This window comes from Meleagris gallopavo, chromosome 16 (genome assembly GCF_000146605.3).
Source record: "Meleagris gallopavo isolate NT-WF06-2002-E0010 breed Aviagen turkey brand Nicholas breeding stock chromosome 16, Turkey_5.1, whole genome shotgun sequence".
Taxonomy (NCBI): domain Eukaryota; kingdom Metazoa; phylum Chordata; class Aves; order Galliformes; family Phasianidae; genus Meleagris; species Meleagris gallopavo.
The window spans coordinates 5,494,035-5,520,162 of record NC_015026.2 but is presented as its reverse complement, the minus strand read 5'-3'; the positions used below and the strand labels follow the sequence as shown (position 1 = coordinate 5,520,162).

The following is a 26,128-nucleotide window of genomic DNA, read 5'->3' as shown; positions in this document are numbered from 1 at the left end:
CTCTGCTGGAAAGTGACTGTGCGGCTGCTTGAGGAGCTATTTGGGTTGGTGTCCTGCTGCTCTAGGAGGGCTTCCTCTTGGTGATGACCCAACTGCAGTCTTCCTCTTTTTCCCGACTCTGGAGTCCCCAGTTTTGGCAGGAGAATCGAATGAACAGATCCTCTTTCTGTCACTGTGCAGGGGCTACTAATGATGGCCCCCAGTGGTTCCAAGGGAGGTAGATAGGAAGGCACTCCTGGAAGGCAGAAAAGGAAACGGCATGCAGGCAGAAATACAGGTGTGGGGAATGGTGTTCTGAAGCAGAAATGGGAGAATGAAATGAGGACCAAAGTGTGTCTAGGTATAGGTCCAAGGAAATGCATGGTATTGCTGTTTTCATCCACAACTTTCAAAGCTAGATTTAAAAACTTAAGGTAGGAAGTGCTGTAAAAATCCAACAAGATGATTACGCCAAAGGGAGACTATGGCACAGCCATTGCCTATGTCACATTCCAGTTTGAATTTATTTTATAGACTTTATTTTATATAAGACTAAAAGATGCTAAAGAATCACAGCCTCTGTATGGGAGCAAATGAGAAATGTATGCCAAGTGTGTCACAACAAAAAAATTACCTCTTCAATGGATTTGTGTTGTAAGTGAGTACTCAGTCCACTGATAAGATACAACAAGTTGGAACTACGATAATGATTCAAGGAAAGGTGGTGTTTTCCTTTTCTCTCACAACCTGCTAACAGAAATACTGCTCTGCTCAGGGTAGCAACTGTAGCAACAGTAGGATTTCTCAGGGTAGAGGTCAGAGAGTGTAAGCTGTTTTTCACTGCTGATTTGAACATGCCATCTCCACAATTGGCTATTATTGCTGGTGCTGGAAGTCCTTTCCTGTGATTATGTTTAATCTGGGGCTTGAGCAAGGCTGAATAATTAAAGCTGTCAGCAAAAAATGAAGTACTTGTATACCGTTGAGAACAATTTAAAAATCATTTGCAGTCTCATTTTTCTTGAGAAAATTATTAACAAAAGAACTGTCCACAGGATGGAGGAAAGCGTGCTTTGAGGGTATCTCTGTGTCTTTTTCACTGCACAGAACATTTTTACCAATGACAGTACTGTGAAAATCCTTGTAACTGAGTAGACAGTATTTCTACAGGTGTATTGGGGGTGAAAATCAGTTGTCAGCTCAGTAAGAGAGCACAGAGCCACTGGCCAGGCAAAGGGGGTTGCTTGTACTCAGCCATATTTACAGAATGCCTGGCTTTAGGAGGCAGAGGTACATGATGGGTTCTTGTCTTCGTGTCCCAAGCCATGTTGCTTGCTGTGTTTTCCTGCTTTTCAAAAAGCAGCCCGTGTACCACCAGGATGTAGGTAGTGGGAGGGATGGCTGAATTTTGTCCCTCAAGTCTTATGAGGAGCAGTTGAGGGGACTGTGGTTGTTCAGTCTGGAGAAGAGGAGGCTCAGGGGGGACCTTACTGCTCTCTACAACTCCTGAAAGGAGGTTGTGGTGACATGGGAATCAGCCTCTTCTAGTTAACAGTGACAGGAGAAGAGGTGATGGGCTCAAGTTGTGCCAGAGGAGGTTTGGGTTGGATATTAGGAAAAACTTCTTCTCAGAATGGTGAAGTATTGGAGCAGACTGCCCGGGGAGGTGGTGGGGTCACCATCCCTCAAGGTGTTCAAGAACAGCAGAGATGGCACTGAGGGACGTGGGTCAGTGGGCAATATTTGTCATAGGTGGGCAGTTGGACTAGATGATCTTAGAGGTCTTTTCCAACCTTAATGATTGTACGATGCTAAGGTGCTCTTGCTCGATGAACAGTTTCCCATTTGTACTTCAATGTGCTTTTCCTGTTGTGCTTGAATATAGCTATCCTCAATTTTTTGGGATGTGCTGCTGTGAATATCCAGCTTTCTCTGCAGCCTCAGTGATGATGCCTGAGATTAAACTTTGAACTACACCTGCTCCAGACACGGCATTCAGGAGGAAAAAAAAGCCGTGTCATTTTCCCTGCTGGTCTTTGTTGCAGCAGGTGTATTTATACAGCCCTGGCTGTGGGTTTGCTTTAAGAATGCTTGGCATCGATGTCGGGCTGTGGCACTGGCTGCCTTGCAGATCAGTGGGATCTCACCGCCACTCATTGCTCTCATTTGCAGAGAGAGGGATGCACGTGCAGCTATCTAGGGCATGCCATAACATAACCTCAATAGAAAAGCACTTCTCTAAGGTTCCTTGCTATCACCAATTGGTGCTCCAAGAATTCAAAATCTCAGCTTCTTTATCAGCACAGTGCACAGTTCGTGGTACGGTTTCTGGGGATGTGCAATCACAGAAGCTGGCTTTCTGCAAGCACCGGTTTCTCATACCAGTGCTTCATCAGGGTTGTGTGAAAAATGTACTGCTAACTTGCCAAATACAGGAAAAGATAGCGCTGATGCCTTCTGTGTAACGTTCTGAGACTGGAGGGTTCTAGTGGGGCTCTCTGATAGAAATGTTACATTAAGTCATTTTTTCTTTCCATCTGTCTTTTAGGATATCTGCATCGTAAAGGAAACACTTGTGCTGTATGCTTCCATACAATATCACACCTCTAGGTCACACTGAATTTAAGGACAAACCCTTCTCTTCCCTGGGTTGCTTGCACCAAGCTGCACAAATCCTGATGGCCTTAAGCATACCAACCTGTCCCAGTGGAGCTACTCACGTCCCGCGTTATGCAGGTTGGTACTGAGACATTTAGCTGAACAAAGACATCAGAAACCTAAATAATGCCTATTTGCAATTATGTGTCCTATGCGAGCATGCAGCTCAGCAGGAATGCTGGTATTTGCATGCACAAGTGCCCTGTGACATCTTTGTGTACCCGCAGAGCCCTGTGCTTCATGTACCCATTTGCTGGAACCCAGCTCTCGTGTGGCCATCAACACAGCTCCTAGGCTGGGGGAGGCTGAGACAATTCCTTCTCTTTGGTTGATGGAAAGAAGCAAATAAGTTCCCTAGAGCCAGAGCTGTGTGAGGTTGCCCTTGTGATGGAAACTTGTTTTTATCTGTGCTGAGTTTGGGAAGAGATTGCATGCTCAGAGATTGAGGTGGATTTCATTGCCAGGCTGTTTATGTTTGTGTACAACGTGGAACAGTTTAATGTTTGCTTTTTTGTGAGGCTCAAGTGTCTGCTTTTAATCAGATCGCCTGCAAGCATTTGGATTTGCTCTTGCATATGGTAACGAAGTTCCATATGAGAACTTGTGCCTTCTAGGGTCCCATTCCTCCAAGGCAGGCACACAGCAAGCTGCTTTTCTCCCAGTTTTGGCCTAGGGTTTTATTCCACAATACCCACTATGTGTATATACTTTATATAATCTTGGTACAAATAAATGTACACATATGGAGCGAAGTTCCTGGCAGGGTAGTTCAGGCATGGAAGAGAGGCTGTTGTTCTGGAGATAAATATGTCCTGTGGATGTGGCACAGAGCAGCCTGCAGCTGCTTGCCCGAGGCTCTTGACTTTCATCTGTGATCATTTTAGCTCATGACTTCTGCTCTCTTGTTCTCTCCTCCATTCTTTATGTGCTATTATTGTGCTCATTTAGCTTGTTGAGACCTTACAGCAAAGTCTATCTACTTCCATACAGATGTGAAGCATGTTATATGAATTTAGGTTATGCTTTACCTGACACAGTGCAGCGGTCACTGACTGACTCCATATCTATCTGGATTGTTAGCAGTGTCTTCAAGGCCACCCTGCCTCCTAGGCTGGCACTTCTAGAGCATTTGGATCTGCACTTTACCTTGGACTTGTCCTCAGTGCACACATGCCATAGCACTGTCTGTGCAATGGAAACTGCTCCTGGCTTCACCCCTTTCTTTCTCTGGACATTTTCACCATCTTGGAGATCAGTGCAAGCTGCTAATTGATATATTGCTAGGAACTGCTAAATAAACCCTTCATTCTTGAAAAAGGACGTAATTTACTTCTCTTTTTCTGCTTTGATCCCTTGTTCGGTACAACTTATCTTAACTCCTCTTGGCATTGAGCTGTTGCTGGGTTTTGCATACAGATGTGTATTCATATTGCATTGCTGCTCTGTGCTGCATCCCTGCAAGGCAGTCTGCTTGCTGCTTGGATGGCAGATGCACAGAGCATTCAGGTAAGGAAGATTCATCCTCCTGCTGTAGGAGTTCCTCAAAATGGCAGAAAATCAAGGCAGTAAATCAAGTGCATACATATTAGCATCAAAACCTAAACTGCAGGGCAGGAGGAAAGGCCACATATTGTTAAATCTCCCATTATTTATTGCTTTATCAGACAGAGGTATTATTGCACTGTAAAGGATATATATGTTTCCTATCATGAGGAGGTAGGAACTGCACAGCAGCAGCAAATTAGGATATAAGTCGCTGAGATATTCCACACTGGAATGTGGGAAAGATGCCTATAGATGGGAATTTGTGCTCCTGGTTATTTTTTTTCCCTCTCTGTCTTTTTAGTTACGTTGAAGAGAACAAAGGCTTTACTGCATTACAGTGTTGTTTGAGGAAATGGGAATCAGCTTTTAGTCATAAATAGGGAGTGTTTGGGAAAATAGAAAACGGCTGTGAAACATTCCTGGAGAAGTTCCGTGTTACAGAGCTGTGTGCAGCGAGGGTTATGTTTCCATTTGTATTTTAATCTGGACTCTGATGTCTCTGTTCAGTGGTTAAATGGAGAAACATGACACACTTCTGTAGGTTAAGCTGGAGCTGAAAGATGAGAAGGGGAAAGAAGGAAATAGTCTACAATTCCCATTTGGCATCAGGAAGATTTAATTTTTTGTTGCATTGAAATTAAAATTGTCTTTTTTTTTTCTTTTTGTCTTTCATGCTTTCTTAAAGCAGAAATTAAACTATATTCCAAAAGGCCTGCTTCAAAACCCAGGAGCAAGGCTAAGGGCCTCAATATCGCCTGTGTTGTCTGAGGGAGAATAGCTGAAGGAAAACGTTCCCATCCTGTTCTCAAGACTGAAAAGCAAAGATGTGCTGAAGACCAATGACAATAATTGTAAGTACAGCATAAACATATGAACGTTACCCAAATTCCAGGGTGGTGAGCCCTCCACCCATCCGCCCACCCTCCCTCAGCCCAACGTTAGGCCAGGTGGCTAAACACAATGGTGAGCGGTCGCGTAGAGACATTGCTCCTTGCCATGGGGAAGGCAGATGCATTTGCTTCATGTTAATAGCTCACAGGAAGAAAGCTTCCTATATTATTTCCCCCCTCAAAATACAGCTTGGAGAAAGCCACAGCTTTTTGTGGCTTCACATAATGCATGTGAATGTCAGGTCTGGTTGCTGAAGAGCGTGCAGTTAAGTAGTACTTGAGGAAACCAAGCCACGGAAGTTGTTGGGGTTTTGGGGGGCTTTTGTTTTGAACAACAAGCCTTTAAATGTTGGTTAACTTCTTATAAGGTGGCACCAAGTCATTTCCTGCTCCTCTGAATGGGAAAGCCTCAGGATTCACTGAGGAATGAAAATGGTTTATATTTCTTTATATTCTCTTTCATCCCTTTTATTCAAAAGTGAAAGAATTAAAATAAGTTTTTGTAGCACAAAGAGCATGGATTCAGTGCTGTTTTTCTACAGATGCATTGTCCTACAAAGGTTCTGCAGTGTGCAGGGTTAGGCCTGGAAGCAGCAGCTCTCTCATGAGAGCATCCACAATCAGCTCATGAAAAATAATGATCTTTTCCCCTGCACTGTGCAGCTCCCAAATCTGATTTTGCTCTGCTGGCCTTAGGGGCTGTTTGGCAACCCCTGGGACCATGCATGGGTCCTGTGGAAGAGACAGATTTATGCTGTATGGAGGAGTCCCAGCATGTGCACAGGGGGAAGCTGAGCAGGGCTTGGAAGCTTGGACAGAGCAGGGCTACAAGGAAGCATCTTTTCTGGATTTCTTATATTCTCCCACCCAGCAGGAACCCAACTCTGTGGGTCCTGGGGAAAAGTAATATTAAAAGATGTCATTTCCCTTTTGGGAACTAGTTTTGACTCTGCCCATAAATGGCAAGATTCTGAATCAAAGCTCTTCCCACAGGGAACCAAAGAGTTCAGGGTATTTGTCTATGTCCTTGTCACTAATAAAACCAAATTGACTTTTAAAAATAGCTCTTGTGCCTTATGAAAACAGGCAGAGAGTGATGCAGCAGGCGGGGAATGAGCCTGAGATATGAACGAGATTAGAAATATTTCTTCATCTGCCACCAGATTCAGGGAAGATCCTTGACCTCTGCCTCACCATGTGAAACCCTGCAGATATAGCACTCCTACCTGCAATGTGTGCTGGGATGGCCACTCTGAAACTACACAGGAAAGAAGAACCTGCAGTAAAAATGCATCATGGCCAGCTGAAAACTCCAATAACTGAAGAGTCACTCCCTGTAGTACTGGAGGCTCTTACAAGCAACGTATGTAAATGTCCATCAGCAGGGAAGCAGGCTTAGGGAGCTCTTTGGGATGCAGTGAATCCTGTGCTGGGGGATCCACCACCTTTGTTTGCTCATGGGGAAATTGTCTCCTCCCAGGTTACTTCATGCCAGGCACCTGTTTTTGTCAGCAGGAGAGTTTGCCTCTTCTGTCATGAAGTGACTGCTGCCCAAAGCCAGCTGGGAACCACTGGTGTTTGCAGGTATCTATAGAACCAAAACTGCGAACTGGGCCTGGGACAGCATGATGCAACCTCCTGAGGAGCTGATCAACTGTAAGTAAGAACTCCCTGGCAAACCAGTTGTTTCTTTCTCATTAGATGTGGGTTTTGTGCCAGGATCTCCTGTCAGGCCCAACACCGTGTGCATTTCTCAGGGAGGCACTGGTCAGCCTCCTGCCAGCACGGAGAGCCCACAGCAGGAGCTGCAGGAGGTGGCTGCTCTGTCGTTGCTGGCTGTGCCCTGCTGACAATAGCCATCGTGGGGAAAAAGCCAAATCACTCAGTGTGCTTAGGCAACCTAATTGGGCACTCAATATTTGTGTAATGGGCTGCAGCCACAAGATGCAGATGGGCTGTTGTAGCACTCGGCTACATGAAAGAGGATGAACTGCCTAAAAACTGTGCATCAACTGCACACAGGTGTTGATGGGCATCTGTCAGGTATGCACCCAATGTCCTCAAATTAAGGGTCTTGAGAAAGCTCCTGGTGTGCTAGTAGAGGAATGGGGCTCAAAGTGCAAGAACAGAAAAAGGAAAGGGCATACCTGCTGGAACGGCCTTGCATAAACCCACTCATCATGATTCAGACCTTCATAAGGAATGTCAGTTCAGTAATGTTTCATTTATCTGCAGCTAAATGAGTGCTGATGCTGGTGGGGGCAGCAGAGAGGATGCCATGCTGCAGCACATGGTGTGCGTGAAGGAACTGCAACATGAGCTTGCATTTCCAAAATGTTTTCTAAACTGCACCTTTGTTGGAATATAAATGCAATGCTGAAAATCACTGGAAATACAATGGCAGCTGGAAGCTCTGAACAGTGACCCACACTTGGCTTGGGTCCACAAAACCTTTCACTTTTATCCTCTAATCCATATCTTAAAATTCAGACCAAACTTAGAGCTGCCGATGACAAAATATGAGGCACCTATGTAACTGGCTGGACACACATTTCAGTGCTGATTCTTAAAGTGTTGTCTCCATGTAAGATAATGTGAGATAATGCCAGCAAGTGACACCAGCTCTACCCACACACAGATGCTGTGAGCCAGGTGCTGGCAATTCAGCCATGCTTGTAATTCTCTAGGGTGGGTCATTAATATTAGATGAAAGCTCAGATAATGAAAAAGGCTTTTGTAGTTAAGAGCATTTTGTTACATCTGAAGAAACAGTGAGATTCAACGTTACGCTTCATTCTTACTGGCGTTCAGTCCTCCTTCAGGCAGTGATGTTATGCAAAGCAAGGGAGGAATTAAATAATCTGACTTTGCTCAGCTGAGTACATTCTCAGATAGAAAACAAGATTTCCTCCACCCCCAATCTGATCTGTATCACCTTATACTGGGCATGAAGCCTGCCTTAGTCCAGCACAGGATACATGGACAGCAAATGGAAATAATGCCTAGAGTCTGCTAATTCCTTATTTTTGGAGTAAAAAATTTAAACACAGCAGCACAAAGACTTCAGCACAGCAAACTGATGCAAGGCCATCTTGTCCTGGTGCTATGCTGCCTGGTGCACAGCTCCCTGCTTTGTTCGGCCATGATAACACTGTCACTCATCTTTGTTTTGTAGTTAAGAAGTCATATATAGTAAGCAAAACTCACAAGCTCGTGTTGAAACCTGTCTGAAAAAAGGAAGCCTTTTCATCAGTGTATTGACTGCTGTTTCCCTAACATGTATGTGTTAAAATGTGCTTCCAGCCCTGGCTTTGGTGAAATCCAAATGAGAACAGGTTATCTGAGGTGCTCCTGCTACCCCACGTCACCGAACGCCTTTGCAAGGATGAGGTAAGGGAGGCTGCATCCCAGCACGGCCAGAAGTGTAACAGAGAGAATGTTGTGCTGCTCAGCATTGTTCAGCTGAGGTTTGTGTGTACCTGCACAGAGCCCTCAGGCCATCGCAGCACTTGAAGGCTGCAGACTTAGGAATTAGTAGAGGAAAAGAAAGACAACTGAAATCCCCCACGCTGTGCTCCTGGCATGCATCTGAGCTGTTTCCACTTGCCCCCTTATTTTTAAGTGCTCAGGACAGGAAAAGGCATGGACATGGTGCCATCATTTCCTACATGATGAGTGCATTCTTTACAGATGTTGTCAAGTTACGTGGCTGATGCTGAGGTGTGTACACTACACACTGGGGTGTGTAGTACATGGGATAGATTTCTTAGAATTGCATTGCAAGTGTATTTTAGACTGTGTTCTGACCTGAAGTTTTATGTGATTTATATCAAACATCAAAAGAAAAAAAAAATGGTGCTTTTGCGTAGTATAGCTGCTGGATAATGCTCAGGTTTCTGCAGAGGCACCCGACTGACCACATAGATCTTATTGTCAGAGGACACAAACTGCTGCAGTGTTAGTTTCCTCTTTTCATAGGTTTGGGGTTATTTCACTATATATATATATATATATAACTTACATATTATATAAGTAATCAGCATTTTTTGTTATTGATTCAGTCAATTCAGCAGAAGTCCTAAGTGAATTCTAGAGAGAAAAGGAAGCAGAGGACAGGCCGCAATCAAGCCAAAGCATCAGGCAAACAGAAATCAGGCTGCTTGTGTGAGAGCTGCACCATCAAGGTTAGTGATACTTTTCTCACACTAGAGCAGAGAAAAGGAAGTCTTAAGTCTTACAAATATTCCTCTAATGTGCAACACCATTGCTGGCCAGCTTGTGTTTTGTTCTGGTGCACAGGGAAGGGCTGCAGGGCCAGCTCTGCAGCTGCCCCCATTTTAAGGGTAGATGCAGTGCTGAGTATCCAACAGATCATCCCCATTCTTTTTCCATGCCCAGGCTTCAAAAGCACAGCAGGGCAAGGCAGGCAGCCCTTGCAATGCATGCACTTTAAGGATTTCCCTCTTAAAAAAATCTCTTCTGAGAGCTCAGGAGCGATGTCCTGCTGTCCCAACCAGGTGCAGGCAGCTTCAACATCTTCCTGCAGTCGGCAAGAGGAAGGGAGGGATGGGGGGATTCTGGGCCCCATTATGGCAGTGCTGTTGTCACACACCCTCAGCCCTGCCTGATGTGTGGCATGCAGCTGTGCTGGCCAGAGAGCGGGACTGAAAATAAACCAGTGGCACTGCTGCCATGCTAGGCTCCTGTTGGTACTCCTTGGTTTTGTTTTGTAGCATCTTCAAGGCTGGATGAAGGCAGGGAGAAAAAAGTTTTTGGTTTTGAGGTTGGGTCAGGAGGCAGCTGGCATAAATCAGTGTCATTTAATTCACTGGATACATGGCATCAAGTTCACTTTGGTACTGATTAACATACACGCAGAGGCATGCTAAATTAAAAAGTATAGCATTTGTGCTACTAATAATGAGTTCTTATATTGAAACCAGTGTAATTTATGTTAATTAGCTAAACGAATGAGCAAACTAATTCAGCACTTATCCACATAAAAAGAAGGGACTGTGGTGGAGCTCAGAAAGTAGCCCAGCGCTGGCACCCCAGGAGAGAGATGGGAGGTGACCGAGTGGTGATGGGAGTGCTGCCCAGTGGGTCCCTCTGGGGGCTGCTGCCTGCCCCACCCCTGGCCACGGCCTGCTGCCGATGAGCTCATGTCCCTGTTTTATTTTATCTGGAGGCAAAAGTTATTTCTTCTTCTGAAGGGCCAGGGCTGGAGCCAGCTGCTAATAAAAGCAAACCATCAGTGAGCAGCGATGGGAAACCAAGGGATGGTGTGGCAGGCAGGGGCTTGCTTTCAATGCACAAAAAAAAGTCCTTTTAAATTGAAATTGAGCAAGGAATTAAAAGCACATATAGGCGGACTTTATTAGAAAGTGAAACATTTGATCTTGGCTATTAATCTGTTGTAAGAAGACTTTCATTTCCTGGCCATATGTACCCAGCGATAGACGTTCATAAATGAGATCGCATTAAAATCTACTTTATGTTTCTAGTGAAATCTTTTATGCACGGTCTATTTATGAAAAAAAAAAGAAAAACAGAACAATTAGAGAAGCAGAGAACTAAATTATTATAGCTCATTAATACGTGAGTGAAATACTGCTCCAGCCTGAGGGCTCTGCACTATGCAGTACTGAAGTGCCTGAGGCTGTGGCTGCTCTGTGGCCTTGCTGCCAGCTGCTTATGGCAGCGGGAATGCGAGCAGTCCCTGCAAGTGGCTCTTGTAGGGCTGGGCTGCAAAGATGCAAGTCTTGACAATACCCAAACCTGCAGGAACTGAGCAAAACTAGCAACACATCTTGTATCACAAGATTTGGCACTACCAGCTGTTTAACACCTTTGATGTTCTTGGTGTCCAAACCATCATTCTCTTCTCAGGTTAGAGGAATATATTTTTCTTCTATTTTTATTTATTTATAGTGCAGGACCGTGTCATATTCCTGCTGCATTTCAAGCAGCTTTTCATTTCCACTTGGGCAGACTGACAAAAGACCCAGCAGGGACCACAGCAGCACCGTTTTGGATCATATTAATGTGTTAACAAATATGGGACTGAGACTCCTCTAGAGCGGCATTAGGAACCTGGCATGAAACCACGTAGCTTGAGGGCTGCCCAAAACAAGGGGGCTGCCAGGGGAAGGCAGAAATCATGCCGAAGTGCTGATGTGGCACCACAACAGCCAAGGTCATCCTTCGTGAGAGAATAAAAAATTACCCGTCTGTTTTTGAAGTATAGTAGAACCTCATGAATCTCCCACTTCTTCATCTTTTATGGACTCTTTTTAGAAATCAGGCTACAGATTCTTTACTAATGGATGAAAAGAAGTCAAACATCCAGGCACTGCAAAGAAATCCCTTTTGTCAAGGCAATGAAATACCTCATTGCTGTTACGCTTGGCTTCTTGTGCTTTCTTACTGGCACCTGATCTGCAATACAATTTGAGTTGATATTGTGAATTAAGTAAGTATGCTCTACTCTATATAAATACTAATGATGATCAAGACAGATTAGGCATGGCAGATTAAAAAAAAAAAAAAGAATGACACTGTGATCTCAATGAGACAAAGCTATGTGGTCTATTGAGCACATGGCTGTGAGCATGGTGCTGCAGACAGATCTTTCCATGATGCATTGGGCTTTTTGTGCATAACCACAAGGAACGTTCAGCTCCTAGCTGAAGTTTGCAAAGAAAGCAAAATGCATGAGCACCTGGTAGCTTGATTTATTTTTTTCTTTTTTCAAGTTAAGGCCAATGACACATTTGGAGACAATTAAAACAAAGGTTGAGCTTTTCAGCTAGGAAAAAAGAAAAAGCAGCATGCTTATGCCATATATAAATAAAACCAGGCTTCAGTACTGAGAGCAGACTGTTTTGTTATTTTTTTCCCTTCTACAGAAAATCTTTTCTTTGTGCCAGGACTAAAATATTAGCACTGTGTTCCCTCCTCTGTTTAAGCAGACCTCATTGCATCTAAGTGCCAAAAAAGTGGAATTCCAGAACAGCAGGTGAAAAGAAAACAGAAGATCAAAAGCAGCTCTGGCTGCCAAGAGAACCTGCAGCACTGCTTGGGGGTGCATGAAAAAGTCACGCAGACTCCTGATGGTGTCAGAGACTTTTGAAAGGTCGTCAAGGATGTTTTTTTTTTCTCAGGCATCCCACATCAAAAAGCAGCACTAGGAGAGAAACTTGCAACGCATCATGAGAAGCGTGCTTTAGATACACCCCACTTGTAGGAGAACTTAGGTGTTTTCCTCAGCATAACCTATAGAAGCAGCTTTAAGAAACCCATGCTTAGACTGGAGCCTTGTATCAGGTGATCATTAAACAATGGCTAATTTGTGTCTTTAACACATGTGGGGGAACTACGGAAGAAGTGTGTCTTTCTGAGCTCATCCTCTCAGCAGAGACAAAGGACATATACTTTGCTGTTCTTGTAACCAGGAGGCCTTAACATTAATTCCTGTTGCTACACCCAGCTGTCCATTTGTATGTCTGTGACCTTCCTCTTTAGTGATGATGAATGCTTTGGGGATGAGTGGGAGAAACTGCTCCAATGCACTTTATCAGTAGCTGTCTTTAGAAGAGAGAGCTACAACAGGCTTTTTTCTCCAATCCCTTTCTACCCCCTCTGCCTACCATGTCTTGGTTTTTTTGGAAGAGGCCCAACAGCAGTCATCTCTGATTGTCTCAAAAAGTTTGGACCTGTCTCTGGACCTTGTGGACAGTATTGGGAGCACTGTGGTGTCCATCTCTTGCCTCCCAATGCTCTTACTGATGGTGACATTAGCCTTGCAACATGTGCAAGCCATCATCTTGACCAACAGTGAAAGTCTCCTCTATAATTACTATGGCTGCAAAATGGAGCCTAAGAAAAGACTGGGCAGCAATTAGCATCACGATGGGGATCACAGATCAGTTATGCTTCATTCCATTTTTTACTCCTAAATATCATCAAATAATGAAGTTCTCTTGAAATAAAGACTTCCCTTAGTGAGCTTAAAATAACACGTGTACATCCACTCCTAAAGACAGCTTTTTTTTTTATTTTAAAATTCTGCATCTGAAAACACAGTATGACAGAAAGCATTTATATACAACTGCAGTGTTTTTGGTATAATACAGTATTTAATACATCCATTTCATTTTCTGCAAAAAAATTTGCTTTATTGGACAAAAAAAACAAACTCCCATTGACAAAGAATACAGCTAAGGCACATCGTTTTCTGCTAAATGAAAGACAAGAGGGTGCAAAAACGGGTAGTGCAATAATTGCTGAAAATCACATTCTACTACAAGAAAAGCATTCTGACTTTGAACTTTGATCACCGGTCAATTTTAAGACATTTCAATATCTCATAAAATACTCCTTTAAATAAATAGCAAAATATCTACATCTTTCAGTGTGTTCCATTTGAATTTCCAATTTTTTTTAAACTTTGCTGTATATACATGTTTTTTTCTCCCTATTCAATAGCTTACAAAATATTTCTGTACAGCTTTATGCATATTATGATCTGTAACAAAATAGTTATTTCTTAAAACTATATTACCACCAGTCTTTGAAAATGACAGAATAGGAATAACTTATTATGGACTATGTTAGGCAATACAAAAATCCAATCAACCCCAAACAAAACCAAAATAACAAAGTCAGAAAAATCATTTAATTAACTCAAATCGGTTATTTTTGTTTCACAATTCTTGCTTGCTGTGTAAACCTTCTCAGTTGCCTTTGGGTTGTATATGCATCAGAATACTGAAACAGAGTAGGATATGAGATTCCTAAAAGCACTGCAGCCTGCCGGGAATATTGGTGCTACTGAAACATGACAGTATTCCTTGGAGAAAAGCATCAATGAAACCCAACATACTCAAGCCTTAGCAGAAGTTCTTGGCTTCTGCAGACTTGGACAACCTTTGGATAAAGCTCCAGAAGCCAGATTTTTTGGAAGTGCATTTGTAACGTTGATGGTACAGCCGGACTCCTCTGTCTTCTATGCCTACTGTTAGATTCTCAACCATCACTCAAAATCTGGCCACTGGTGGTGAAGTTCTTCAGGTTTTAAGACCATGCCGTTAGGATACATGTTCTCTCAGTTACGAGTACAAATCTGACATGAATGCTACTGTGTTCTGCCAAAATGAGTGACACTGCTCCAGTATTCATCTCATGCATCTGAGAGCAGAGTCTGTCCTGTTACAGTGTGAAGATAAATAAAAAGCTATTATGTCTGCACTTTGTAGGTAATTAAATCAGCCTTCCTTATCTACCGTAAGTTGCAAAAGACAGAGCTCATAATTTCCTAGGGTTTATATGAACGTCTGAGCCTTCCTTTGCCCAAAGGGAAGGTCATTTTCTTCCCTTAAAGACTGCATTTGTAAGCAATTTCTATTGTATTTGTGAAGTGTAAGCTGACAGTAACACAACTGAACTGTAATACAAACCTCAAGGTGCCTTTTATTCCTTCCACAACAAACAGAAAAAGTGAGCAAGACACAGACAACACCTAACTTTCTAACACAGTTTAAGGCCACATTTAGAAAGGATGAAAGTAAGGCTTTCTTTGAGGGGCAGCACACACTGAATGCCACAATGGGAACAGACACTGAGCAATTCAAAGCCAACAGGCCTTACCCAGAGAAAATCTGAACCACCGCCCTAATTCTGGCCAACACGTCTGTGCTTTCTTTTGGATATAAGCAGGAAAATAAATGCCACAGTCATCCTGCAGAATATTCCCAGCAAACTGAAGGTGCTCCCCTAGCAAGAGATCACTATCTTCTCGGTTGAGGGTGTTAATTACAACAGAACCAAAGACAAGCAAAGTCATTACAATATACAAATGCAGCGCAATGAACCGCGCCTAGAATTGTCACTCTGTTATCAGAGGCACCTGTACAGTATCTTGCTGTTTATTTGGCAAGGTTACAAGTAATACTTCTAGGTTTTAACAAAGTAGAAAGAGAATTTGCATAGATTGTACATTCAGTTCAAGGAGACTTCTGGTACCTTTTTTTGTTGTTATCAGGTAAACGTGTTTGCAGACACAGTGAGGTAGCAGCTGTGATAGCACCATGAGCAAAAGAAGGTAACCAAGGCAGAAGCAAAGAGCAGAGTGATCTATGAGCTACTGGTAGTATAAAGGAGCAAAATCAACACAGTACCTGCAGCCTCACACTGTCAGGGTTAATTGCTCGACTGCAGGAAACCTAATGCTGCTATGGTCCTGGGTGACATAGGCTGTAAGATCTTGTTGCCTCAATTTTCAGTGCTCTCAGCCTGATTCCTCTTTTCCTTACAGTGGTGGTGATGGTGAAGGCCTTCAAAAGCCAGCCTCTTCCATGCTGCACCTCTGAAGGGAGCTCTTGAATAGTCTACAGGAGGAAAGGTATCTCACAATACCGTCCTTCCCACACTTGCTAAGGCTCTATATGCCATGTTGTCCACAGCATCCTGGCTGCCCTCTTCCACACTGGTTTTGCTTCTCTGTGCAGTGGCAGCGGCCACCCTGTGTACTGGGTCTCCTGTCCCAGGAACTGCTGCTGGGCCCCAAAGGGCAGCGTCCCACCCCCTCCACCGCCAGCTGGCTCCTACTCTGCTCATGGACATCAGCCAGTGCTTTCAATTGCCATTGAATATGGGTTTAATGCAGTGTCCTAAGAATCCTTAAGACTATCTTGGAGGCCTTGAATAGATGAAATGAAAGCACATGGATATCATTATCTTCTCACTGCCAGACTGCAGCTAAGGACAGTGGAACACAGTGCTAACTGCTTTCTACCAACTCAGTCTTTGCTGATGAAATAACCAAACCTACTATTACATACCTTAAATAACCATGCCCCAAGAATTGGGAAAAGGTACTTGCTGTCATTTTTTCAGATTCCTTCACTTATATTAGTAGTGAGCTGACTGAAGGCTGCTCTAAAAAGCAAACTTTTCTGATTTACAACTAGGGGTTTTGATGATGCCTAAGGGATTTGGCTCATACGAGTACAAAACTTCCTGCCCAACAGAAAGCAATGGAGTTGGCCAAGGTTCCATCTGGCCAAGTCCTGAAGCCTTGGGAGCTGGGAAAATGCGGAGGGTGTGATAGCCAGCAGCAAGCTGGCAGCTCTCTGACAGCTGTGATGAAAGAAGAGAACTATGGAAATCAACAAAAGTTGGTCCTCATTGTCTGACCACAATTAAAATCTGGATTTTGTTTTATTTTTATCTGGGAAGTCAAAACTAAGATCTCATGGTATCAGCATTTCTCAGGCTTGTTGTTGCAGAAAAGAAGGTGCTCAGTTTCTTCAAAGTGTTGTTGCTGCACAACTGTGTCAAACTTTTGCAGTTTCAGCACCTTTATCTTTTGCCTCTCCCTTCAGTCAGGTTTAGAATATTCCAGCTCTGACTTACTACTCTGGTCATTACAATATGAGAGACTGAGACTTTGTTAATATTGTGATTAGTGCTGTAGGAGATGGACAGAAGGTGAATAAACATTAGTTGGTCCTTCTGTTGGTCTTGCAGGATCATTGTTAAGTTGTTAAACAACTACACATGCATTGTGCATTAAAGCTGATACTTAGGGAAGCCAATCTGTAACACAAATGCATACTCCTCCATGTCTAGGCTCAGTAGTAATGAAGACTGAGCAAGAGAGATACAGATGGACTTCCTTGTATAATACTTGCCATCATTGAGGTGTTGTTAAAATTCCCTGCTTGCTGAGAGCACAAAAAATGAAGGCATAATTTCAACTCTAAGAAGCCTTTGAATATCAGAAAATGGAAATATAAATACAATCGCTTAATGTCCAAACGTTATCAAAGAATTGGACACCTCTAAAAATAAACTGTCATTTGAGCTGTTTCTATTTGCCTCAAGGTTTAACATTACCATATAAACAGGTTTGCATATCACTAAGACCGACTTTGGATGTAATTCATTAAATTATGTACGTAGATGTTCTGCGTTTGGCCACGTTTCCTTTCTGTGTAATTCAGATTGATCACAGAAGTGTTCCATGGCTACTGTGCAGAGCAGGCACAGAATTTAAATGAGCAAAGCATTACACACAGAGGGCAAATGCACGCATATGGAAACCCATCCCTTTGCCACAGAAGGGATTCTGATCAAAGCTGGCTTTCAGCTGGAGTCCCATTTAGCAAGGAAAGGCCAACATGACTGGAAAATGACACCAGCACATTCAGATGGGGCTGCATAACTTGCTTGTTTTATACGAACTGTGGGTTCCTGCTCTGAATTCTCCTTTTCACCAAATGTAAGATCTGTGAAGTTATTCTCTTCTAACAATATGTGATATTCACCCCAAGCTCCAAGTGCCTGCCATTTCAGGACCAGAAAAGCTACTCAGCAGCACCACGACAGCCACTTGGTTAGAGCAAGCTCTGATTCCTGATGGAAGAAGTCTTGCATCAATGGGGTTTACTGCACCATTACAGCACTTCCCAACTTAGACTTATCTCTACAGGACCTCTGTCTGTGCCTACATACCGACAGCTACAGCAGATGCTGTCGTGTAGGTCCAAAGCTCAACATTCAGCCCAGAAGACGTTCCAAACACAGCAGCTCAGCCACTGAGGATTTCAAACACACACAGTATTTACTGATAACATACTGTATCACCCTTTTTATTTATGTGGACTTGACTCTGGAGCCCTTACTCAGGATCAGCACTCTGTGAAAGCTTTGCCTGAGGAAGGACTGCAGGACCTCTTGTTTTAAGCTGATGCTGTAACAACAGCACTGGGAGTGCCAGCTTGCTACTCGACTTCTTTGAGCTTTCTGTCTTTCAGAAAACAAACTAATATTTAAAAAAAAAAACTAGTATAGAATGTAAGTAGATACTTCAGCAACCACTTGAGTTCTTCTCCCTTTTTGAACTACAGCAAACTAATCTGTGCCTTACATTTAGAATGACTGGCAGATTTTCTTCTAGCCTGGGTTATTGTCACCTTCTGCTTCATCTAGTTAACAATGAGAATTTCCTAACAAAGTAATTAAAAACACTCCTGTTTAAGAATAAAAAAGTATCAAATTTAAAAATCAAGTTATCTGCATGTGTGTGTGGGTGCACCCTTACACACATGCCAATGTGCAAGACAGACTGAGCAGTCTGTGAGGTACCCCAGCAGCTGTACTGAGAACAATCACTGATGGGGTTGTTAATGGTGTGTCCTCCATTTATCCACAGGGCTCTGACGGTGCAGTTGCCATTGCATCAGTGTGAATGAAGCCCTGGATGGATTTCTCAGTGAGGACTGGAGGCCCCCAGAAAATCTGAACTTCACAATGGAATGTTAGATTGAAAACAAGCACTGCTAAAAAAAAACAAACCAAACAGCTAAAAACATACTGAGTAAGTAATAATACCGCATTTCTATTATATAAACCTGTTGGCAAACCTGGTTTTAAACACATTTGCCTCTAGAGCCACTTGAAAAGCATGAACATTATTTTGACTGAAATACTTCAACCAGCTCTCATTGCTACAAGCTTTCCTAAACCTAGAGCTCTCATGACTGTCAGAATGAGGAAGAAAAGAGAAAGGGAGGTGTGAGGGGAGGAAGGCCTTTTCTTAATAAAGGCAGCTTCAGTTAGTAAGATAACATAATCTTCAAGCTGCAAAAGCAGCACCTACTAATTAGTCATTGACTAAAACATAAATAATAAATACCTAAATTGTTCCTTCTATGCATCCATTTTCATGCCAGATAAACACTTCAACGCTCTGCCTTCATGCCAGCACAGCTGACACCGCAATTTCAAGTCCAAAGCAAACTGCAAGTAGCTTTAAACCAATGCTATGGAGAGAGACAGAACGAGCTGCTGGGATCTCTGTGTCACGGACTTCTTGCAAGCGCTGTTTAAAAGGGAATTCAACCTTTCTGTGAGATGCGATTACGGAATGATGTAAGGGTCTATTTCCCTCCTGGTGTGGAAGCTTAACTCTCATCAGCAGGAATGAGAGCTAGACATACACACACAAGGGTAAACAGATACCTTGCTGTTTAAATCAACAAGATTTTGTTCCTAATTAACCCAATAGCACTTAATAACTTTCTTGGGTCAAGAGATTACCACAGCAACAACAACAAAGTGCATGTTTTATATAAATGCAAAATGCATCAGTTGGAGATGAATCTACACAAAACTTACAAGAAGTTCTTGGAATATAAGAAAGTGAAGTCTTTTCCTGCTGTAGAAAATGCAGCTAAAAATGATGCAACAGATGCTTATTTCAAACAGGAAGCAGCCTGCTAGAAACTCTAAGGACAGGGGAGGGTAGAGTTTTCTGAGAGAATAAAGCAAGAGCACTGAGAAGCAAGGTGTTGCTCTCCTTCATGTCCATCTTTGGTCAGGAACTCTGATATCCTGCTCAGCCTTCTGGGTGCCCTGACAAATTTGAAATACCCTTCTTCACGCAGAGCAAGCAGATCTGAGACCAAAGGAGGAAATTAGTGTTAAGACTTACTTATTTGTCGCTACTCAAGTTAGGGAAGAAATGTGTTGCAGATTTAGGTCCCAATCTTGCTCTCACTGATAAAAACAATCTCCAACTCTGAACTGCAAAGGCCAAATGCCACTGTTTTACTGGTACTGAGCAACTCCACTGCCTGAAAAAATACAGCAAAAGTGAGCAGTCACAGCCCAATCTATGCCCAGTGATACACGCACTTCTGTGCAGGAAGTCTGCAAAATACTGAGTGCTGGTGAGCTTAGAAAGACCCTGCACATTCCAAAGGTCTGAAATCCAAACTACTTCTTGGTCTTTCAAAATAATACTTGAAGCAGCCAGACCCTTAACCTGACCACATGAGAAATGAAAAGCTGATATTGCAAAACACCAGTTCCATGTAGAGCTTATCATGAAATTGGTCTGAAAACCTCTGAATGTAACCTGAAGGCCCTTGTTTCTGCTCACATTCCCTAACTAGGATGACACAGACAGCACAGCAGTTAGCTGTGTCCAGAATTACTTTATGTTACATACAAAAATAATAATGAGGGTGTACCATAATTATGTCACGTTCTGTAAGGTAATGAGGCCATATGGGATACAGCCTGCAGTAACCAACCTCCCCAGGAAGCATAAATAGAAGGGAATTTTGCTGTGATTTATTTATGGTAGCAAAATAATTAAAGCCTATGAAACAGCAGAGGTACAGACAAATTTATTTTTAAAAAACACCACTTTTAGCAGCTGTTCCCTCACTGCCCTCTCCATGGCTCAATGCTGCTGTTGCTTTGAGGCCCACATGGTGAACCAAGCCACTCCAATGGAACTGATGGAGAGAGCAGTGCCAAAGGCCTTGTCAGGTTATTTTTAAAGAAATAATTACATTGCAATATGTAACAAAAAAGTATAACGTTCCCTTAGGTGAAACCTAGCATGAGATTCATGTTCGAGCAAGGTTCAATTCCCTTTTAAAACCCAGTGCCGAAGGAGGGCGTACCGGCTGCTACCTCAAGCGACCATCGGGTTTGACGGGACCCAGCTCGGACTTGGGGTCGGGGCTCAGGGAGCTCCAGGCAGTCTGGGTGCAGGCCTGCATGACGGGGCAGGCAGTGGGGCCGGTGCTGCAGATGTCCACGGCCGACCAGACGCTGCCGACCAGTGAGTCCACCCAGGCGTCCAGCCGGGCGCCCACCAGCGCCGCGTTCCTCTTGGCCTGATCCACGCGAGCAGCGCTGACGGGAATGTTTAAGACTGGGTTCAAGCCCTGGAAGCTCTGCTCCATGTATGCGTTCTTTGGAGGCCCGCTGTGATATTTCATGGCTTCCTCTGGAAAAGGCAGAAACAAACCACAAAATTAGTGTGTTGAAGAAAACCTTTGGGGTCTAAAGGGTTCAGCACAACTAAAAGGCGGGCCCAGCCTCGCAGCTCCTGCCCATAGCTGGAGCCTGGGCAACATGCAGTTCCCCCCTGTGAGGAACTTATTTTGCATTCAGGAAAAGCTGATGTTGTCTCTCTCCCCAGAGAGAAGCCTGCTGATACGCCCTGCTCAGCTGAAGTTACCCCACCAACATCCACACAGACTGTGCTCTGAATTGAGGGAATGGCTGAAGGAGACCCGAGGTGAGAGTGTTAGAAACTGTGGTCAGACCTTCAAGTGTTATCAATGACTTGTCTAGCAGAAAGAGAGCTCAGCCTGGTTTTCTTCTAAACAGATTCCCCTTCCCTGTTATGGAAGTCACAACTCTTGTGCGCAGTATCTGCCTCCAGAAGCCATGTGGTGACACTGCCGGCACTGGAAGGACAGCATCACAGCCTTTGAGAGACCAGGTAGGGCTGGTGGAGCTGTGATCCCAGCATAATTGCTGGAAGCACTCCAGTCTCACTGGGAAAGCATTAAAGACAACCATATTTCAAGCACTTGCACTGAATAATGGATCAAACCCATTTCCTAGCGACACTTCCTCTTGCATTGTGGTTGCTTTTCTTGGAGTAACTCCTCAACCTCAGCCAAATGCAGTACATCGTTACTAAAAATCACTGTCAGAGTGCGATAACACCTTCAAAGACCTTCAGACCTTCAGCCCAGTCTAAGGCTTGCTGACTTCTGGAGGTAGCTGAGGTGCTACTCATACGCCCAGAATGTGACCCTCCAAAAAAATTCACTCAGTGCCTCTAGGGAGTAAATTCTCAACTCTTTCTTTCTGTTCTCAGCTGACTTCTCTACCATCCTTGTTCCCGGCAGCACAGAGGATATGTTCAGCTCTGCCAACAAATACAATCTAAAACACAAAAAGGGCCCATTCAGGGCACTCCAAGCTAGGAAAGCCACTGGGTTTAGATATCATTTAGAGGCCAGGAATTACATATTCACGTCTACAATTCCTTCCACATATCCTTGCTGCTCACACTGAGTCCTTTCTTCCACAAAGGACAGCATCTCGGGCATTGGCAATAAATCAGTATGTTGATTTAGAGGGAAAAGGGACACTTAATTGGAGCTTTGCTGTTACATTTGCAAAGTTTTTAATGTCAAATGCAGTGCAAGTCCATTTCTTCAAATCCTCAGTTAAATTAGTTCAGCAGATCCCCATTGCCATTATACATGGTTTAACTATTCCTGTATTCTGTATCTATCTACTCCCCTTTTTCCTTTAAATGGTAAATATCCAGAATAACTTCTAGTCAAAAGGAGTTTGTTCCATGCACATATGTCAGAAGTGTGCTCTGCCAGAGCTCTACAGTTTAAGAAACAGAACGAGTACACATGATTAAATTTTCTCCTTTGGAAGCAATTAAATATGGAAAATTGTTTGTCAACATATTAATTAAATAGGAGCATTATAAGTAAAAATCCCCAAACAAATAAGATTTGGCATTACTAGCAGGATCATCTGACTGAAACAGGCAGCTCAGAGAGCTTGCTGAATTAAAGGCTGCTGTGCATGTGTTTGCTGTGTGGAAGAGATATTTTTCCAGACAAACAACAGGATGAAACAGAACTCGCTATGACTCAGATTTTTCTCAGACATTCCCACCTGCACACTGCTGTGTGGTTCTGCACCACTCAGTGAATGCTGTGCTCTGCTCCAGAACCAGCTGTGCTGCATGGATGTGCCGGCAGAGACAGTGCTCAAAGTGTATAAAGGAACTGAAGGGAACCCTTTGTTTTTAAAATAACCCAAACAAGTATTATCAGACAGAGCTGGCTAACAGCAGTCAGTGCAGAGCTACGCATCAATAGAAAATTTTAAGGGTTCAACCCAGAACCCTCTCCTTAAGCCTCCACATCTTGGTTCAAGAGTTCACAAGAGAAAGTAATGACCTCTCCTCCCTGTTCACTGCCCATGCTGCTCATACACACTATGGGAGATGTTGGGTGCTATTCCTCTTTGCATTACAGACAAAAAAAAGAAGAGATAATAAAGACTTTATAACGTACTGGTCTGGGAAAGCAAGGAGATGTGGATCCCAAGCCCTGAAACACTGCACAAAGGGAGGCTGGAGCTACTGTGCATCATTTTGAAGTGCTTACTTACACTTCAGTCCTTGCTCATGAAAAAAGTAATGAATGTAAGGCTTGCTTCCATGAGATGTGGTTTTAGACATTTAAGACTCCAGTCACAGCCACCAATTCAATTCAAAATTAACTGGACTGCAGACAGTAAGCCAGATATTTTTTGCCAATGAAGACATCCATATGGTCCTTTGAGGTGGAAGACCTACCAGTGCAAAATATTTTTTAAAACTAATTTAAAGTCAGTGGAACATAAGTTATTTTTTGTGCTCCGCTGCCGTTTGCACTTCATTCTGGGAGGGCATTTCCCTCCTCAACTGACTTTCCTTAGCATTACTTCTTTGGGCTGAGCACACAGCCTGCAGTCAGCTGCACAGGCTGGGATCTCAGCAGTTCTGTGTGGGTTTGTTCTTCATTTTGCAGAAAAAGCAAATGAGTTTAGACAGAGAGTGGGCTACGGAATGAAAGAAGCAGTTACCTTGGTACACATTAAGGCGCTAGACCTGTGGTTGTTTTTTTTTAAGGAACACAGAACGTACAGCTTTATTTCCTTACTTGAATTGCATTGAAGCCCTCTGGCAAAGAGGTAATTTTTTATCGACGTTTGGTTTGTTTTCTCTTGCAGCAAACAAGACAGTGCTGCATTTGCTCATTGCAAAGCTAATCGACTCCTTGTCAACTGGATCTGAACTAAATTTCAAAGCAAATCCCTGTCTTCAGGGTTTTTCTTGGACTGACGATTCTAGGGCAGGTCTACTCTCCTGCAGACACAGGCCTGCCTGCTGCCATTACTACATTTATCAAGAATGTATCATGTTATAGCTGGTTAATTTAAAGAAATCACAGCAGTTCTGACACAAGTTGCCACCCACTTTATAATCCGTATAGATGCAATTAGAATTGATTGAGCCACTGCAAATAACCAACAGCAAAACAAAGGTTTCCCAGTACATACTTAATTAAGCTGATCCATAAATATGGATTAGGTTAACAGGTTTCTGAGATGTGTGTGTGTATTGCAGGGTGTCTGCTAATGCCTCCAGGTCTTTGAAAGAGGTGGCTGTAGCTGGAGGGCACTGGGACCATGGGGTGATGTTTGAGGCTCCCTGTCCTGCTGTGGGGCAGCAGGAGCTCCACGCCAGGAGCATGCGAACACATCAGGAACCAAACATGGAAGGTGCCTCTATAGAAGGATGCTCTCCTTCCCTCCTTCTTTGCTTGAGGGAAGAACTTTTTAAGTAATTTATTTATTTTCCATCTAGTGTTTGGTATTGGCTTGAGGTCTGGGGCTTCATCTGTCCCAAAAGTGAATCTGCCCACTGGCTCACAGTAATTTATTTAGGTTTTGTAAAACTACATTAAACACATGGTTACTCATTAGCATCACTCCAGCTGGGAGACCACCGTCAAAGCTTTGTATGAATATAAACTCAAATTTGAAAATGAATTGGTTTGGCTTTTTCCCTGCACCTCTCAGTGCTTCAGGGAGATGTGTGCAATCCCACCTGGGAGGAGCACTTGCACAGACTTCGTGCAGCAAAGAGAGATGATGGAGAAGCAGATCCAACCTCCATGGAATTTGCTGCTTAAAGCATACAGTAAGAAATCCTCATCCTTGTGTATAACCACATCTTCTAGCCATCTGTCTCTTGTGTCCTCCACATGACATTTCCTTTCTGTCTTGGCCTGAAGCATCCCAATGGCCTGTGGCAGCTTTCCTGTGTCCTTACAGTGAGCGAGGAGAACTTGGCTTTAACACACTCAGCCATACAGTGAGACACTCTGAGTCACCATTTAAAGAAAAAACAAAACAACAACAGAATCTGGCTGTGCAGGACACAGGGAGAAGGAGATACTGGTGGACCAAGTGAAGCTGAACCTGCTTTTTCCAAATGGGTTATCTGACAAATTCATTTAATTCACTTTGTTTTCTTCTTCCAAACATGCAAAGACCTGAAGAAATTCCTGGGCCAGAAGGATCTGTTTTAGGCAGAACTGATCAGAGACAGAACTCAGAGAAAACAGACACAGATTTGGATGACTGGAGGGGAAAGAGGAGCAATAAAAAATAAATAACATTAGACTCTAAACTTTCTGCTGAAATAGCTTTGGGAAAATGTCCCCAACCTCTAAATGTGCTCAATCATTCCTTGTAAGAACGGATCTCAGATCTTTTATGGGTCCAGTCCTTGTAAAGGGCAACAAATGCCTGTCTTTAAACAATTTACATTCTACCAGTTACGCGCATCTGGACATAATATCCCAGGAAAAAAACCTGTCCCTGATTTCCCCTTGTGGCTTTGCTTGCATGCACAAACTCTAGGCCAAAGCTAATAAATAAATGAGAATAGAAAAAGAATAACTATCTGCATATGCTGTTTTTATAAACTGCTAAATGAAACATCTTCGCTGGTAGCTGGTCCCAGAATTAATTTTTTTAGTTCGAATTGTAATAATGAATTTTGAGATAGATACAGGAATGAACTTGTTCTGCTTTATTTTAGAGAGGAGCAAGTTGCTCCCTTTCGGTGTTGGGAAAAAGAAAGCAGCTTCATCTTGTGCTCTGTGCTGGCCAGTGGATATGCAATGATTTAGGAAGTATAGTGACAGTTGTCACGTTCTTGCTCTCAAGATACAAGGTCTTAGAGGCTGCTGCCAGATTTGTCCAAATATTTTTTAGAAAGACAGTCAGATTGTGCACAAATACGGGCAGATCGTTATGTAGGTACCTATGTAGACTCCGGTTTCTACATCTGGAATGTTTGCGACAGAGTGGGCCTGATCCTGATGAAGCAAATCATACTCAAAGTGAATGAAAAAGGCTTCTGGAGGAGCAAATTATCTGCAATGGAAATCTCTCTGACAAGAGCTATAGAGCTTTTCTTTTTTACTCGGGGTGAGGGAAGAACAAAACTTGAATCCCTAATAAAACATATTTCTCTCTTCTGCTGACAACTCCTGGCTAAGGCTGATGTATGTTTTATTTTCAGTGTCGGGACAAGACAATAATACTATTCCTTCATTTTAGAGGATTTTTGGCAGCTTTCACATTGTTTACAA

At 43.2% G+C, this 26,128-nt stretch overlaps 1 protein-coding gene and 1 long non-coding RNA gene across 2 annotated transcripts in view; one reads left to right on the top strand and one right to left on the bottom strand.

The window, feature by feature from the left end:
- Positions 1-2,531: 2,531 nt before the first annotated feature.
- On the top strand, positions 2,532-9,359 carry LOC104913389. The gene is made up of 6 exons (XR_002120169.2): positions 2,532-2,715; positions 4,871-5,033; positions 6,236-6,435; positions 6,553-6,728; positions 8,376-8,462; positions 9,134-9,359. It is a non-coding gene; the product is annotated as an uncharacterized LOC104913389 (long non-coding RNA).
- Positions 9,360-13,112: 3,753 nt separating this feature from the next.
- XYLT1 (xylosyltransferase 1) overlaps positions 13,113-26,128 on the bottom strand; it is an 86,596-nt gene continuing 73,580 nt past the window's right edge. The window contains exon 11 of the mRNA XM_031555777.1: positions 13,113-20,880. Coding sequence (XP_031411637.1) covers positions 20,558-20,880 — 323 coding nt within the window. The 3' untranslated portion in view covers positions 13,113-20,557. The remainder of the gene's footprint in view (positions 20,881-26,128) is intronic.